This window comes from Vombatus ursinus, unplaced genomic scaffold (genome assembly GCF_900497805.2).
Source record: "Vombatus ursinus unplaced genomic scaffold, bare-nosed wombat genome assembly UNPS02014778.1, whole genome shotgun sequence".
NCBI lineage: Eukaryota > Metazoa > Chordata > Mammalia > Diprotodontia > Vombatidae > Vombatus > Vombatus ursinus.
In genome coordinates this window covers 46,858,082-46,875,983 of record NW_020954556.1, presented here as the reverse complement: position 1 = coordinate 46,875,983, position 17,902 = coordinate 46,858,082, and the positions used below count along the sequence as shown (strand labels likewise).

General features: G+C 45.6%; 1 protein-coding gene across 1 annotated transcript in view; it reads left to right on the top strand.

Annotated features, from left to right (window-relative positions):
* The window catches only part of TTC7A (tetratricopeptide repeat domain 7A), a 202,809-nt gene that overhangs the window by 48,638 nt on the left and 136,269 nt on the right, over positions 1–17,902 (top strand). The window contains exons 4-5 of the mRNA XM_027865179.1: positions 2,786–2,916; positions 5,218–5,336. Of these exons, the coding sequence (XP_027720980.1) occupies positions 2,786–2,916; positions 5,218–5,336 (250 nt within the window). The remainder of the gene's footprint in view (positions 1–2,785; positions 2,917–5,217; positions 5,337–17,902) is intronic.

Below are 17,902 nucleotides of genomic sequence, written 5' to 3'. Positions count from 1 at the left end.
CCTGGGACAGTCACGTCATTTCTGTTAGCTTCAGTTTCCTCATCTGTAACATGGGGATTATAATAGCACTGGGCTGGTTGTATAGTTCGAATATAATGTTTTGAATACGTGTCAAGTACTTTGGAAACCTTAAAGGATTGTATAAATCGCTCGCTCTTATTAGCCCTCTGTGGCTGCCTAGCCAGAGAAAGGTACCAGCGTTGCTTAGAGTGACTATTCCACAAGCCAGAACGGCAGTCTGTTCTTTGGTGCTTCCTGTCCCTGGAGTTCAGCACCGGCATCCCCACTTGCCTTGTCTGTCACATCCCCAGGGCCTTCATCCCCAGTCTCTGGCACACAGCACTCTTGGTTTAAGGTCAGCCTTGCCCAAAGCAGTGCCAGATGGGAAAAGTTCAGATGTATCAGAGGCATCACGGAATCACTGTTGGTATTGTAGTGGCCCTCGGTGGCCACCTAGTTCAACCTGTACATAAAAGGAATCCCCACTGTGCTCTTCCCAGCAAGTGACTGTCCCATCTCTGCTCAAAGACCTCCTAGAAGAGGGAAGCCTTCCGCGTCTGGAAGCGGAGTACTCCACTTGGAGAGAGCTCTGATGGTCAGGAAGTTTTTCTGGTTGGTTGTCCAGCTTCAGTTGTACCCTTTGTTCCTGGTCCTGCTCTCTGGGGACTCTTCAGCATGACAGCCCTGCAAATACTTCAGAGCAGCAATCTCATTTGCCTGGAGTCTTGTCTTCTTCAGTTCCTGCAGCCTGTCATCCTAGCTTTGGCCTGGACCCCAGGTTAGGACCATTCTTATTGCCCTCCTCTGGACGGCACCCCGACCTTGAACACAGCACTCTGGATGAAGATCAGTGAGGTGTTGGGTGTTGGCATTATGTAACAGTCACAGAGATGGAAGTTTTTTCTTCATGAAAGGACTTCCTGCAGGGTTCCCCTCATGGATTTAAAATAGGAATTTGTTTAACCATTGTTTCATTAGCATGGAACTTTCCAAAAGCGCCACTGTGTTTTAAATCAAGGTTCATTTCACCACCCTCCTCACCTGTCCACTCAAGCCCTGGCCTTTAGTCCTCCACTGCCATTCCTTGGGAATTCCAGCTCCTATGCTGACTGAACCGTGATTCATTTGAAATAAGCACTAGCTTTGGAATCAGAGGGATTGGTTTCAATCCTGGCTTGATCATTTGCTATCCATGTGACCTTGAACAAATCATTCAACTTCTTTGGGACTCAGTTTCTTCATCTGTTAAAGAGCGGATTGGGCTAGTTGACCTCTATGGTCCTTTTGAGGTATCTATTGTTCTTTGTTCCTCATTGAAATATTTTCATTTGAAAAAGAAAGGCTTATGTCTGAAATGCTGGTTAACACCTGGCTTTCAGAAAAAAATGCACACATGATATTTTTAAGTTTAAGCTGCATTATTAATATTTTCTCCATCACATAAGTCTCGACAATTAACAGAATAATAATTCAGGTCTTATATTGCTGATTTCTAATGCTCATGCTGAAATTTTAACAATTAGCACAAGCTGGTACAAGCTGGCTCCAGAACATCCTAGTTATATGTGTATGTGTTTGAACTTACTCTAGCCCCATTTCAATACCATGTGTTTGCTATTGTTTTACATCTTCCGATTTAAACTTTCTTCCCACCTTGAACTTTTGGAAGTCTTTGGGGTAACCTTTCCCAGAGGATGAAGCTCTGAGACACTCTGAGGGCTCCTTTCCTCCTATCACTTCTTTCTCTTGCTGCTGCTATCTTGTGCTGGATCTTCTTCCAGGACATGCAGCAACTTGCTGGTTCGTCTCCTGCCTAAACTCTATCCTAGTTCACTTCCACTCAACTTTCTTTTTTTTTTTCTGTTTGTTTTGTTTTGTTTTGTTTTGTTGGTGAGGCAATTGGGGTTAAGTGACTTGCCCAGGGTCACACAGCTAGTGAGTGTTACATGTCTGCGGCTGGATTTGAACTCAAGTCCTCCTGAATCCAGGGCCAGTGCTCTATCCACTGCGCCACCTAGCTGCCCCTCCACTCAACTTTCAAGGTGATCTCCCTGTAGCACAGATCTAACTGTGGTACCACCCTACTCAGTCAACTTCGTGGTTCCCTATCACCTCCGGGATCAAATATCAAACCTTCTGCTTGGCTTTGAAAGCCTTTCTTGACCTAATCTCCTGCTGCCTTTCCAGTCTCCTTATACCTTACATTTGGCCATATACTCTGTGATCAGTGACCCCAGCCTCCTTGCTGTTCCATCTCCCTGCTCTGGGCATTTTCCCTGGCTGCCCATTGTGCTTGGAATGCCCACTTCCTCCTCTCTGCCTCCTGGCTTGCTTCAAGTCCCAGCTAAAACCCTACTTTTTCAGGAAGCCTGTCCTGATTCTCCCATAATTCTAGTACCTTCCCTCGGCTGCTTATTTCTAATTTATCTCATCTACACCTTGTTTGTCCATGATTGTTTGCATGTTCGCTCTTCCATTCGATTGTGAGCTCCTTGAAGCAGGGACTGTCTTCTGTTTCCTTTGTATCCCCAGCACTTTGCACAGTGCCTGGCACATAGTAGATGCTTAATAAATACTTATTGACCAGCTGACTGATGACTGTCTGCAGTCCTCTGATCTAATGTTGCCAGTACCAGAGTTGTACCTGTTCTTAGTAATAAGCCCATCCCAGGCCCCCACAACACGGTACCTTAGAGCCTAGGATGAAAAGTCGAGTGAAAGGAGTGCTGAGGGCTGGACCAGCATCTGGGTATGAGTCACTTTGCTCTTCCTTCTCTTCTTACAGGCCTATCCCTGGAACGCTTGCCCAACTCCATCGCCTGCCGAGCCCGACTCAGTGAGAGGGAAGAAGAAGCCATCTCCTGTTTTGAAAGGGCATCCTGGATTGCCCAGGTGTTTCTGCAAGAGCTGGAAAAGGTGAGATGACAGTGGAATGCCACCCTCCCCTCTGTCCCTCTTTGCCATTGTAGGGTGAGATGACAGTAGGGGAAGTGTCTTAGATCCACTTTACTTGTGGGCAAACAGTCAAATGTGTTGTGTCTCCAGGACGTTTAGTGCCTGTGTTTGGGTCACACTGTGGACACTAGACTAGGTTTGTTACTTTCCCAGGAGTACAGTAACTGATAGTTGAGACAGGATAGAAGATCCCTATGGAGTTAACATAAATACACCAATAAAAATGTGGTAATTTCCAGGGCGTAGGAGGTGAACTATTAATAGCTCAATTAGGGCACCTTCCTGGAGTAGAAGATATCTTTGAACTTAGAAGATTTAAAGCCACTGAGGAAGTCTGAGACATACAACAGTCAGTCATCAAGTCTTTATTCAGTGCCTACTATGTGTCAGGCACAGTACTAGAGCAAGTACAAAGAATAAAACAACCGCCGCTCGCAAATAACTGGCATTTATGTGACACCTTAAAATTTGTCAAGAGCTAAGGAGGAAACTCAAAAGCTTATGGAAGTGAATGTTGAGAACTTAAAAGACATTAATTAAAAAAAAAAACTAAGGAGGCCCTCCAGGCATTATCTTCCTTTTACATATAAAGAAGTTGAAGCTCAGAGATTGTCAAGTGTTTAGCCCATGGTTACATGGTTATTAAATGTTGGCATTGGACACTGAACCCCTGACTTTGTTGTCTGAGCTGTGCCCTATGCTGTATTAATAGTCTCTCAGTGGTGAAGCTGGTGAAACAGCCCTCCTCTTCCTCTTCTATCCCCTGTCCCTCTCTGTTCCTGCCCCGTTGGGTCTTGGGTTGCCTCTCAGCCTAAGGCCCTTCTGCTTGCCTAAATACTGGAGGGAAAGGGGAAGTGATTTGGTGAAAATGACAGTTGAGGCCTTCTTCCTTGCCAGCTGAGAAGCTAATTGGAGAGGGTTGACTATGGTTGTGTTGATCTTTTGGGCGCAGTTAGAAGTCTGTAAGTTTCGTATGTGTGGAAATGCACATTATGTGTTTTTGTTGTTGTTCAGTTGTCTCAGCTGTGTCTGACTCTTTGTGACTCCATTTGGGGTTTTCTTGATGAAGATATTGAAGTGATTTGCAATTTTCTTCTCCAGCTCATTTTACAGATGAGGAAACTGAGGCAAACAGGGTTAAAGTGACTTGCCCAGGATCACACAACTAGTGTCTGAGGTTAGATTTTAACTTGGGTCTTCCTGATTCCAGGCCCAGTGCTCTATCCACTGTGCCACCTAGCTGCCCATGTTATGTATGTGTAGGAAATGCTTAAGGAGAGACAGAGATAGAGGAAGGTGATGGAGAGATAGAAATAGAGGAGGTCATGGGAGGGAGAGATGGAGACAGAGAAGATAGAGCAAGATGGAATGAGAGAGAGGGAATTCTGCCCCTTACCTGGAAGCCCGGGAAATCAACCCTTAGAAAGTGAGTAAAGGTAATTATCTTCAATGCTGTGGCTGGATTATGGGGCCACTGTTAACCCTCAGGTTGAAGCAGAGAGACTTCCCATGCCCTGGGATCAACTCTTTCTGTCCTCAGGACTGTCCCAATACAGTAGTGAAAGTGAAAGGGAGCCCTGTGCATAGTCAACAAGCAGGGGTTGTTTGTATTTTTGAAAATATTTTGGTAACTGTATTATTTCAGTAGAATTGGTTTCCTTTGTAATCCTATGTATTGGATTTTATGAAGTTGAAAATATTACTCTGAGAAGGCCAGCAGTGTCAGACAGACCTGCCCCCCACCCCCACCCCCGCCCATCAAATTAAAATGTAATTGGGAAATACTTACAAAATAAATGAAACTACAGTAGAATACAGATAATGTGAATATGGGGGTTTCTGAGTCAATGTACAATACAATTTAGGGGCTCCCATTTCTGTTTGATTTTGCCATCCCTGCTGCAGCCTTCTTCAGATGCTAAAATGGCCTGTCAAAACAGAAAGTTAAGAACCCTTGGTCTAGAATGAAATTTGTTTCTTCCAAGAATGACCAACCACTTTATTGGAGGTGGGGTGGGGTGGTGGAATTTAAAATGGCTTTTTTAAAGTTAAAGTTAAATAGAATTTCTTTGGTTTTGAGAATTTCACATAGGCTCTTTGACATTGGTGACTCTGTAAAGGGCGAAAGGTGAGGGGCAGTGGCCTGCCCATGTGCTCTGGATTGGTCTGTCCTAGAGGCCCAGAGTAGTCACCCAGTAGTCCTTTGACTAGAACTTTGTATCTGACTGTAACTTTGTTCTCTTCCTTCCCTACTTCTTCTAGACCACAAATAACATCCATCCGAGGAGCCTGAAAAGCAGCCCAGCTCTGCCCGAATTTGAGCTGACATATTTCTTGGAAGCAGCCCTGCAGAGTGCCTATGTGGCCAGGTTACGGAAGGGGTAGGTAGTCAGCCGCCCCTGGGTCACCCTGGGGGCTGGGCCTAGAGCTTCCTAGGGGATGTCTTTAACTTTTTCAAGCGTGATGCTCCTTATTAAAGGTGGTCTGTCTCCTTTCTCCTTCCTTTCTCATCCCCTTCTTTCTCTCTGTTGTCTGTCTCTCTCTCTCTCTCTCTCTCTCTCCTTTCCTTCTCCTCTCCATGTACTGTGCTGAGCAGTAGCGGTATTATCCCTGTTTTACACATGAAGAAACTGAGGCCGACAGAGTTTAGAGCAGTGGATCCGGAATCAAGAAGAGTCCAGTTCAAATCTGGCCTCTGATATTTATTAGTTGTGTGCACTCTGGACAAGTATCTGAGGCCAGATTTGAACTGCAATCTTCTTGACTCCAGGCCCATAGCTCTGTCCCCTTTGCCATCTAGCTGTCTCTAAGTACATTCAATGATACCTGCTCTCAAAGAACTTACCTTCTAAAGGGGGAGAGCACAACAACATTTATCAGTACATACAACATAAGTAGAACTAGAATTAATTACAAAGCAGTTAAATACAAGGTAGTTTGGAAGGGAAGGGTACTCTCAGTGGAGGTGAGGGGGAGGATCAGGAAAGGCTTCGAAGTCCAGGAAGAGTTCTTAAACTGGTGTCATAGATCCCAGGGGACCATAAATAGATTGGGGGGGGGGGGGTGAGGTAGGGTGTTCATGAATTCAATTTTTAAAAAAAATTTGAAATAACTTTCAATAGAATTGATTTCTTTTGTGGTACTATGTATTTTACTTTATGCATTTAAAAAGATCAATCTGAGAAGGGGTTTGTAGTCTTCACCAGCCTGACACACACAGAAGTTAGTGCTTAAACTGAGAGATTCTCTGACGTGGAGGAAGTGAAGAGAGAGTGCCTTCTAGGCATGGGGATGGTCATTGCAAAGGCATGAAGCCAGGAGATGGAATACTATGTGTACAGAACAGAGAAACAGCAAGTTTCACTGCATCACAAGTGTGGGAAGAGACAGTAATGCACAATTAGGCTGGAAAGAGAGGTTGGGGCCAAGCTTTAAAACCTAAAGAGAGGGCCAGTAGGGAGCCCCTAGAGTGGATTGAGTCAGGGGGAGGGGAAGCAGGCAACAGGGTAAGGCCTGTGCTAAGGGAAATCATGTTGGTAGCAGTGTGTAGGATGGACTGGTATAGGGCGAGACATGGGGCAGGGAGACCAATTAGGAGAGTCTGCAGTAGTCCAGGCAAGAAATGATGAGGGCCTGAAATAAGATGGCAGCTCTGTCACTGAAGAGAAGGAGTCAGGTTCAAGAAATTTGGAGGTAGAAATGGCAAGAATTGGTCACTGATTGGATTTGTGCTTTGAGGAAGTGTGAGGAATTGAGAAAAATGCCAAGGTTATGAATCTGGGAGACTGGAAGAAATAGTTACGGAGGTAGGGGTGAGGTTGTGGGGGGTGGGGAGAAGGTCATGAATTCTGGTTTGGACACATTGAATTCGAGATGTCCTTGAGACTTCCAGTCTGAAATGTCTGATGGGCAGATAGTGATGTGGGACTTGAAAGTCAGGGGAGAGATTAGGACTGGATCAATTCCAGGGAGTCTGGGTGGGGGCAGGATGGGGAGTACAACTTTATTTCAATTTAATTGGTTTCTTTTGTAATCCTATGTATTTAATGGCTTTAAAACCATTATTCTTAGAAACTGTTTGTGGGGCACAACACAGACGGGTTCAGAATCCCTGATCTAGTTCAGCTTTCCCAGTTTAAAGATGAGAACATTTGGGCCCAGAGCAGTGGAGAGAGACTTGCTTAGAGTCTGAAAGGTAGTAAGTGGCAGAGCTATGTCACGTCCTCTTTGCAGAGTCCGTCATTTTAGGCCCTTAAGGGTGGTAGGAAAGTCTAGAAAAATCTGTTTCCTTTGTTAGCTTGAGAGCTTTCCACCTCCTGTTTTTCTCTCTCACAGGATTTTTAATCCTTGGAGGTCAGATGATTGCAGAGCTTTTCCAGGTGTGATAAGCATGTGATGGTGGTTATCTCATGGAAAGCAGCTGCTTTGGTGTAAGGACTGGGGGTTACAGCCACTTTTCTCATGCTGGATATTTGAAGAATAAATGAAAAATGGCTGGGGGGGAGAGGAGTTTTCCCCAGCCACAGCAAACTTCCACTTCCTAGCTTCCCGAAAAAGATTCTGAAGCTGGAAAGGTTGGTCTGCCTATCAGCAGCAAAAGCACTTATCCATAGAGAGGCAGGCAGGTGTCATTCTGTCCATTTTTGACAGATGGGTAAACTGAAGGCAAGAGAGGTTTTAGTGACTTAAGTGACGTAAGGAGAGCTAGTGTGGTACTGTGGGGAAAATCGAGGCTCTTGAGAACCTGGGTTCAAATCCTGCCTGTGTCCCTTTTAGTAATGATACGATTTTGGGCAGGTCAGTAATGAGATGATGTTGGACATCTTTTGCTGTAAAATGAGGGTCTTGGACGAGATGACCTCTGAAGGCCCTTCTAGCTCTAAATCTATGATCAGATTAGGGGAAGATGCATTCTAGGTCTGAGGACTAGCTTCAGTGGAACCCACCAGCGTTGGCGGTCCAGTTGGGCTGGAACTTAGCCTTTGTGAGGGAATTGTATATTCCCTCCCAGCTCCTTTGATTCAGCAAACACTTGTGAAGTACCTAGTACATGCCCTGAGGAGGGAGACCAAGACAGAAGACAGTCCCAGGCCTCAAGGAACCCACCCGTGACTGAAAAGAGATTGGTCCTCTCAGCAGTAATAGGGAGGGTAGGTAGAGGGGAAGGTGGGGGTGGACACGGAGAGGGCGAGATGTCTCATTGGAGTTTGGAGATAGAAGACTTGGTGTCAGCAGAGAGGTTAGCACTGGGTAACTAGATTTGGGAATCACCAGCACAGAGATGATCATTGAAGTCATGGGAGCTGATGAGATCACCAAGTGAAAGAGTGTAGTGTGAGAGGAGAGAAGAGGAGCGCTGACAGAGCCCCATGGGGCGGCTGAGGATCCAGCAAAGGGGACACACTGAGAGGGAGGAGAACCAGGAGGGCGTGGTGTCCCAACAACCTAAAGAGAAGAAAGGATTAGGAGGAGAGAGTGAGGTCAGGACAGATGGGGATTGAGAAAAGGCCATTGGTTTGGCAACTAAGATCTTTAGTAATTTGGAGAGAGCAGTTTGGGTTGGATGATGATACCTGCTCAATGCTCGTCTCCCCGTCTCCCTCATCTGAGGTTGGAAGCCAGATTGGAGACTTCAGAGAGTTAGAAGAAAGCCAGCGGAGACCTCTGTTGTAGATGGCCTTCTCTAGGACTTTGGCCCCAAAGGGTAGGAGAGGTATGGGAAGATGACTGTGGGGACTGATTGCTAGCTCTGCCTCCCCATACCTGGCTCTCTTGAAAGGGCCCTGTGGCTGTTTTTCACTTTCCTGCCTGCTCAGGCACCACTCCCGGTCCTCTCCCCGCCCCTTCTCACTTGTCTTAGGATGATGTGAGAGCAGCTAGCAGGAGTGAGGGGCGGGGAGGGAGTGGGGCCAGGGCAGTGTCCCGGAGAGGGGCATTTGTTGCACTGTGGATGCTGTCCTGGCCATCTGCTAGAATGTCTGAGCCCTTTACACTGGCTGGCCTTCTGTTTCAGAGGCACAGGTGTTCTTTTTTATGCTTGAGGCATTCACAAGCGGACTGCCCACTTCTCTCTAGCTGGCAGGTTTGCACTTTGCACTTTGCCCCCATAATTCTGAGGTGAAATGCTCCCAGTTTGTCAGTGAGGGGAGGTGTCAGCCCCCAAAGTCTGTGAATGCTAGCGTGTAGTACAACTGGTTGAATTCTGACTGTCACCATCTAACTTTGTGACTTCAGGCGTATCCAGTCCCCTCTCGGGGCCTTACTTTCCCTCTTGTGAAAAAGGAGCATTGGACTGGTCTATCTCTATGATCTCTTCAAGCTCTAAGGTCTGCTTCTGTGAATGAGAATGATGAGACGTTTCTTACCTGCCTCTCAGGGGGGTTATGAGGATCAAAAGAGAATGTTCCAACACATTTTGAGTGTTGCTCGCCACATAAATGGAAGGTTTTATCAGCAGTGGCAGTTGCACATACTTCACACCTCTAAGATTTTTTAAGCACTTATCTTACCTTTTCTGTCAGTAGTACAAATATTGTCTCAGTATTTCACAGAAGGAGACTAAGGTCCAGAGGTTAAGTGACTTATCCAGGGCCATAAAACTCCGAAGTGTCAGAGCCAGGCCTTGAACCCAGGTCTTCTGGATTAGCATCCATCCAGCACCTCTATCACTTTCCATTATGCCTTTTTGTGTCATGGGCCTCTTGGGCAGTCTGAAACCTGTGAACCACTTCTCAGAAGAATGTGTTTAAATGTCCAAATTTTTAATTTTTTTTTAAAAAAATGTATGTTGAAATACAGTTGTCAACATTTGGGAAAAAAAAAGTTCATGAACACCAGGTTAAGAACTTGTGGCCCAGAGGATGATTCCACTAATTTGCTGTACTCTTAGGGAGGTGAGCTGTTCTAATCTTCATGTTATATTAGAGCCAGGAGGCAACATGTTCATCTTTCAGTACTCTGAGCATTCTGTTGATGGGTGACATGGGTGAGGGGTTAACCCGGTGGGGATTCAGTAGGAAAGATCTTCAGTTTTCTAAGTTCTTTTCCTTTTAATTGGATATTTTTAGGCCTTTGAGCTAGGATAATAGCCAGTTTTTCTAGAATAAAGAGGTGTGGAAATAAATCATTCTTTATCTTCAAAGCTGCCTGAGTAATATCTCCTCCTGAAACCTTTGTTCAAAGACTGTGAGCCACCGTTCCCAGGAATTCAAGGTGATTGCTCAACCCTCTTGGAAAACTGGTCTGTTCACTTCCTGTGGCTGTGCCTACGTCCCCACTGTTCCATGGGCTTGGGAACCTGTGGCAGGAGCTCCATTTGATCCTCTAGGCTTTTAAAAAACAAAAACAATGCATGTAACTCTTTCACTCCTTCATTCCCATGTAATGTCAGGTCTTCATAGTGGAATCCTCTTGCTCCAAGTTAATGTTCAGGTTCTCTGGGCTCAGCAGCTATTTCCTGTTCGCTGTGTTCCCAGGCCTGTGCTCTCGGCACGTAGGGCAGAGATGCAAGAGGAGAGCACATTGTCCCAGGCCTTGACAAGCTCATAGTCTAGCTGGGGAAGAGATAAGACAGATATGTGAACAGAATTAGGGAATGTGTGAGCGTGCTTCGGCAACTCCTGAACCAGTGATAATCAAGGCCCATGATTTTACAGTATCAAAGAGAATCAGTGCTTGTAGTGGCCAGGAAGGGGGGGGAGAGAAGCCCCCAGAGCAGGGATCCAAACTTGCTTCTGATGTGGACTTGGGCTGTTTCCATCGACCGACAGAAGTGTGACTTAAGTCACAGACCTTTCTATCATTCCCTATACAGCCGCTTGGTTTCTCCTGGATAATAAGGAAGCTTGTTGGGGCTGAGGACTTTGAAAGAGCCTAATTCCTGCTCCCTGTCAGAAGAGGCAGTTTCCTTGTGAGCACATCTGGGACATGTTCTGGGGGACCATCCCACTGGTCCTTCAGATGGGGATTTCTTATTTCATCAGAAGCTCTCGAGCCTGAGAGGGCCCAGAGACTGTGCACCTTTTTTGTGTCACGGACCCCTTTGGCAACAGGCTGACGTAAAACCAATGGACCCCTTCTCAGAGTAGTGCTTTTAAATAATGGGAGGAGATGCTAAAGTTCAGTTTGAAGTTACTGAAAATAAAGGCATCTTTTTTTATTCCCTTCTGTGTTCATGGCCCCCATTGAAATGTCTGTGGGTCCCAGGTTAAGAGCCCCTTATCTAGCGGGTCCCTTTCATTTTAGAGATGCCATTTGTGTCCCTGTAGCTTCCACCTATCGGGTTAGGAAAAGGATCTAAACACCCCAACTTTCCTGTAATAATAAATCCTTTATAGCTCTGTCCTCCAGAGGTTGAACCTCTAGTCCATGCCATCTTGAGCGTACCCAAAGTCTTCCCATTTCTACGTGGCAAGCTGGCCTTCAGTCCTAAAGTAAACTCTTTAAGTGTCAAGGAAGCCCCTGTGTCTGATAGCCCCGGTTTGGGGAGCAGTCTCAGGGCTGCAGGTCCCTGATTAGATTCGTTATTGGTCTCCCTCGGAGAGCTGTGGGCCTCCATGGTGGGCCCTGAACCCCCAGATCAGAGGGAGGGCTGCAGGATACTCCTCCTGGTCAGTGACTTGGAAATGGAAAGCTAGGGGAGGTGCACATGTCTGAGGTTAGTTACAGAGTCTGAGCTTGACAAAGGACAAACCAGCTTGACTGCCACAAGGGGGCAGCCATGGCACTCCAGCATCTCCTCCAGTTCCGTGACAGCGAATGGGTGGGGGAGTCTCTTTCAGAAAATAAAGGCTTTGGGGGAGATGTGGGAGGGCTGAGCCTTGGGGCTGGCAGGTGGGGAGAGGGCAGAGTTCTGTTTTGCTGGGGGGAAGAGGAAGGTTGGTTTCTTTTGCACTGAACTGTGGGTGCCAGGTCCTGGCAGGCAGGCCAGATGACTGGGCTGCAGAGGGGCGTTCCCTGGTTGATGGCTGGCAGCTTCCTCCTCGCGGGCCTTGGTTGCCTTGGGCGGATCCTCTCCCCCTCCCCCAGTCTCCTGGAGAACGTGGCCAGACTGGCTTTCTTCTCTGGGAGAGTGGGTGGCAACCTTTTCTGGCTTCCCTTTCCTCTCGTCTCCCCGTCTCCCTCATCTGTCATCTTAGAATTTAGAGACCCTTCTCCCTCCAGTTCCGCTGAGCTATCTACAGTCTGAGGCTGTGGTGCCAACAACAACTGACATTTATGTAGCGTTTTACATACATTAGCTTATTTAAGCCTCACCAGGCACCCTTTGAGGTATGAAGTGGAAAGGAGGAATATTCTCATTTCACAGCTGAGGAAACCGAGGCATTGAGCACTTAAGTGACTTACTTGCCCATGGTCACAAGGCTAGTTAGAAGTGTCAGAGACAGGATTTGAACCTGGGCCTTACTCCCAGTCTGGTACTCTGCCCACTGGGTGATGCTGCCTCTTTGTGGGTTTTGTGTTTTTTACCTTTCTTTTCCACTTAAAAATTTGTGTTCATATATTTTATTTTTAAATCACCTTCATTTTTTAGTATGTTATTTTCCCTCCCCTCCTCATCAAGCGTTTTCTTACCTCCTGAGAGGCATTGTAGCTTAGTGGATAGAAAGCTGGCCTTGAATCTAAGAAGTCCTGTGTTCAAATATTACCTCTGACACATACTCTTTTTGGGACACTGGGCAAGAGATTTAACCTTTGTGCTTTAGACAACTGTCTATGATAGGCGTTCTTAACCATTGTTTGTTAACAATGGTTAACAAAGGCAACAGTCTGGTAAAAGCTGTGGGACCCCTTCTCAGAATAATGTTTTTTCATGCAAAAAATACATGAAGTCACAAAGGAAACCAATTTTATTGAAACAAACCAAATTCATGGTTAAGAACCTGTGCTGTAAGAGAAACTGCTGACCAGCATTGGTAGAGGGAGTTTCTGCATCTGGGAATTCTCCAAACCAATAGAATCACAGGTCCGGGCCTCATTCCTGTCCCTTTCCCTTCATTTCTGAACATATCTCTTACTCTCAACTCCCAAGCCAAGCGGTCTTTTGTAAAAAAAGAATGAGGGGGAAAAGGAGTTCTGTAAAAGTAATATGTTACTTTCAAAGGTAACTCCCAGTGGCTAGAAGCTCTCTTTCTGGTCATGTCAGTGTTTGTTTCTACTATTGCCAGTCTCCACCAGCATGAGACCAAGTGTAGGAAATACTCTGCATCACAGATGTTAGGAGGAAGGGAAGCCTAAGGGATAGAATGTTGTGGGAAAGAGAAGAGCTCTTGCTGGAGGGCCGGTGGAAATAATCTGTCCAGTGATGAGACTTTCCAGAAAACCCCAGTGAGTCCTGGACAGTGCACTGGCTGTGTCATGACGGCCATTACTTATAATCACTGAATCAACCAGTCTTTGTGGGACTTCTGTGTGCTCAACCTTGTTCTGGATACAGAAGAAGCATTAAGACAGTTACTGTCCAGTGAGTAGGGTTGGAAAGAATGTCAGCAAAACTGCATCATCCCTTATCTCGTGGACTCCTCTTCTTGGCTCTGATTTCTCACAGTTCATCAACAATATCTACTGAGCATCCACTCTGAGTCAGTTTGCATCCTTCCCCACCATAACTATTACTGCCTTCCCTGGACGAAGACAAAGGAAAGATGCTCCTTGACTTTCTGTCGTGTTGTGACCCTGACCCCTCCTTCCTGGGGAGTGGGGTTGGTGTCCTGTGGAAAGATGCACGAGGTAGAAAAGATCAAATTTGAAAGTTTGAGCTTGATCAAGCTGTGGGCCTCAACATAAGTACCATCTGACTGGTACTTATCTGCCTGCCCGGTTAGCGTGCTTTTAGTGAGGCCAGTCTTAAGGATTTCTCCTTTGAAACTCTTACTGGTCTATTCTTTCATCCAAGTAAGCTTAGGGAAGCTCTTTCTCTTCTCCCCTCAGCCCCATTGCATATTGACATTTCATTCTGTTTAGCTTAGTGCCTAAATGGAAGCCATCTTATATAATCTCTGTTTATATCAGATCAGTAAATAATGATTCTTTACCATGCTCTAAGCCCTATGTGAGTCTTGTTGTGATAGCCAAGGTTGGTAGAGCACCATATAATTGACAAAGCTCTGTGGGTATGTTCCTATTTGATTCCCTATGAAAAACTTGCTGGGGCAGCTAGGTGGTGCAGTGGATAGAGCACCGGCCCTGAAGTCAGGAGGACCTGAGTTCAAATTCGGCCTCAGACCAAACACTTGATACTTACTAGCTGTGTGACCCTGGGCAAGTTACTTAACCCCAATTGCCCAAAAACAAAAATAAAACAAAACAAAAATTTGCATTTCCCAAAGGGCTTTACCCTTTGACCCAGCAATAGCACTTCTAGGGCTATATCCCAAAGAGATCACACAAATGGGAAAAGGACCTACATGTACAAAAATATTCATAGCAGCTCTTTGTGTGGTGGCAAAGAATTGGAAATTGAGAGGATGCCCATCAGTTGGGGAATGGCTGAACAAGTTGTGGTGTATGAATGTGATGGAATACTATTGTGCTTTAAGAAGTGATGAACAGGCTGACTTCAGAAAAACCTGGAAAGACTTGAATGGACTGATGCTTAGTGAAGTGAGCAGAACCAAGAGAACGTTGTACACAATAACAGCCACGTTGTGTGATGACTAATATTGATAAACTTAACCCTTCCTGGCAATACAAGGATCTAAGACATCTCTAGAGGCCTTGTGATGGAAAATGCTATCCGCACCCAAAGAGAGAACTATGGAAGCCGAATTGTTATTTTTTTCTCTTCTGTTGAGTTTTGTTTCCTCTTTCTGATGGTTCCTCCTATTGATTTTAATTCCTACTTACAACATCACTAATGTGAAAATATGTTTAATATGACTGTAAATGTATAGCCTATATCAGATTGTGCGCCGTCTTGGGGAGGGTGGTGGAGAGGAAGGGGGAGAAAAATTTTAAATTCAAAAGCATATGGAAGTGATTATTGATAAATCAAAAAAAATTAATAAAAAATAAAAATAAAATAAAATGGAGATGTTGAAAAGAAAAACTTGCTGAAGATGCCATCATTCCTATTTTATAGATGGGGAAACTGAATATTAGAGCATTAAGTCACTTGCTCCTCATCGTGAAGAAAGTGTTGGAGGTGGGATTTGAACCCAGGTGTCTCCTGACTCCCAAGCCTAACACTTGTTTTACTGGACTAGGAAGCCTCTCACAGCACCATTGTTTCCTCTTTTCTTCCCAACCAGACTCTGAGCCCTTGTGGACAGCTATCATGTGTGTTCTGTCTTGCCCCCCATAGGATGCTTTTGAGAAAGAGTTTTTAGTTGGAGTCCCAAGGAAGGCAACAAACATTTTTTAAGTGCTTACTGTGTGCCAGGCACTGTGCTGGGAATACAGATATAAGAAAAAGAGACCGTCCCTGCCCTCAAGGAGCTCATATTGAAAGGGGGAAAAGAGGAGCTGAAAAATAAGGGAAGGTGGAAGAAGGAGAAGTGCCCGTGTAGGGGCATGGTTCTGAAGCCTGGAATTCATGAATGGGGCTGAGAGGGGAAGGTTGGGCCACTTCCCACATGGAGGCCCCAGGAGCAGCACACCGATGATAAAATCTATATGCCGGCTTGAGAAAGCTGTGGGGCTGAGAGGAGGCCTCAGCACTGAGGGAGGTCCCAGGAAGAAACGGCAGCAAAAGCATGGGTGTGAAGACTGTAAATTATGTCAGAATGACAGTGGAGGGAAAACATATTTCACTAAAGTCAGAAGATCTCTTCTCTCTTTTCCGCAAGGCCTTTCTGGCCCAAGACTGAAACCAGAAATCCTCCCTTTGATGAGTAGCTGGGTCCCTAGTTGGCCATAATGTGATGTTTGATGTTGGACCAGCTGTTTCACTTTCCAGGGCCCCACTTCCCTCATCTATAAAATGGAGATGATAATGTCTCTTAGGAATGTCATGAAGATTCAGTGAAATGATAAAGAGGAAGGCTCTCCCAGAAAGGTCATCTGCATGGTTTATAAAGGGAGGAAGGACTCTTCTGTGGGCCAAGGAGGCCTCTCAAACTTAGGCCTTGGCTTTTTGGGGGAAGGGGGAGCATCATCTCCCCCCCCCCAAAAAATTCTTCATATGTTTCTGATACAGTGCTTATTTGGAGAATTGTGAGGGGTGGACAGCTCTGCTCAAAGATCAGAGAGAACACAAATCTTGAAAGTGAGGCTCTCATAGGGAAGCCCAAGACAGCTCTGACGAGCCTCAGTTGTCTCTGACGTTGGCAGCTCTGGACTTGGCGGGATTGCCATAGCCAAGCCTTGTCAGCTCTGAGCAAAGCTTGGGAAAACCCGACTGATTCACCCTGGGAGGTGGGTGTTTGGGGGAATGAGTGAATGAATGAGCAAACAAACAAGCGTTTGTTAAGTGTTTAAATTCTAAACCTAACTTAGAACAACTAAGGGGATTTGCTCTGTTAAGTTTGGATTCAAAGGGCCGCACTTGAGGACCTAGAGGGCCAGATGAGGCCTTGAGGCCTTCTCCACCCCTGGTTTAGGATATTTGCCATTCCATTTCCCAGAGGGGCCAGCAGAGGCACAGAGAGAAGCAGTGATCCTCAGAAATTCACTCATCATTTCTATGGTAGAACTGGAGACTTCTACCCCCTTACCCCTAGGCTTCTCCTCTCCAGCCTTTGTACTGACTGAAAAAAAATTTTTTTTTTTCCAATTTAATTCAGCACACATTTACCAAAAATCTGCTAGGTGGTGAGGTAGATAGGACTCTGGGTGAGGTAGATGGACTCCGGAAGAACTGCAGCCACAGATACTTCCTAACTGTGACTCTTAGCAAGTCACTTCACCTTCACTTGCCTCCATTTTCTCAACTGTAAAATGGGGATAATAATAGCGCCTGCCTCCTAGGGTTGTTGTGTGAATCAAATGAAATAATAATTGTGAGGTGCTTAGCATGGTGCCTGGCATGCAGTAGACACTGTTTAAATACTTTATTCCCTTCCCTGCTGCATGCAAAGCACTCTGTTAAGCCTTGGGGAGACAGAGACAGAAACAGAATTGTCTCTTCAAGGAGCTTCTTTTCTGCTGGGGCGATTTAACATCTAGGTTTACACAAAGTCATTAGAGGTAATAATTTACTTTACAGAAGGCTCTGCTTTAGGCTTCCAGCACCCTAAAAGCAGAAGTCAATCTTCACTCAACTTTTCAAGAATCCTGCTGTGCAGAAGTGTGGGGTTCACCTATATGCACAGTGAGCCCATGGCAGGAGACCTGTTTGGGGGGGGCCTGGAGGGCAGTGCTGCCGGGCACAGTGGGTTCTCCACCCTAGGGAGAGGCCCTCACATCTCCAGGTTCCTTGTGCTCCATGATCTCTCTGAGAACAGCAGCTTGGATAACCCACAAGTCATTTCTGTTTGGTTATGGGTTATACGTGCTTGCACGCACATTTCTGGTTTGGCTTTCCTCTTCATAGCCTCGTTGGGCAGGGAGGAGAAAATGATGTTTAGGGGAAAAGATAGATGGAGAGTCCAGGAAGAAAATGGTTGTGTGAATGCATGAGCTTCCATTTATGTTGGACTGGAGTTCTTAACTTTTTGGGGTCATGAATTCCAGTGGCAGGCTGAAACCTATGGACCCCATCGTGGAAGAATGTTTTTAAAAGTATAAAATTCAATACATGGGCTTTAAAAGGGAGACAATTATATTGAAATATGATATCAAAATATCTTTAAAATCATGTTCATGGCTCCTGGGTTAATACAGAAATATCCAGTAAGGAAACATGTAAAGCACTGCTTCAAGGTGCTAGAAAAATGAATTATTATTATAGATATTATAGGCATTATATGCATATCCACGCTATTCCAGCCTTCATATCATGCCTGTTTCCATGGTCAACCATTTCCTTTCCCATATTCCTCCCTCCCTTCCTTCTTCATCCTGGGAGACT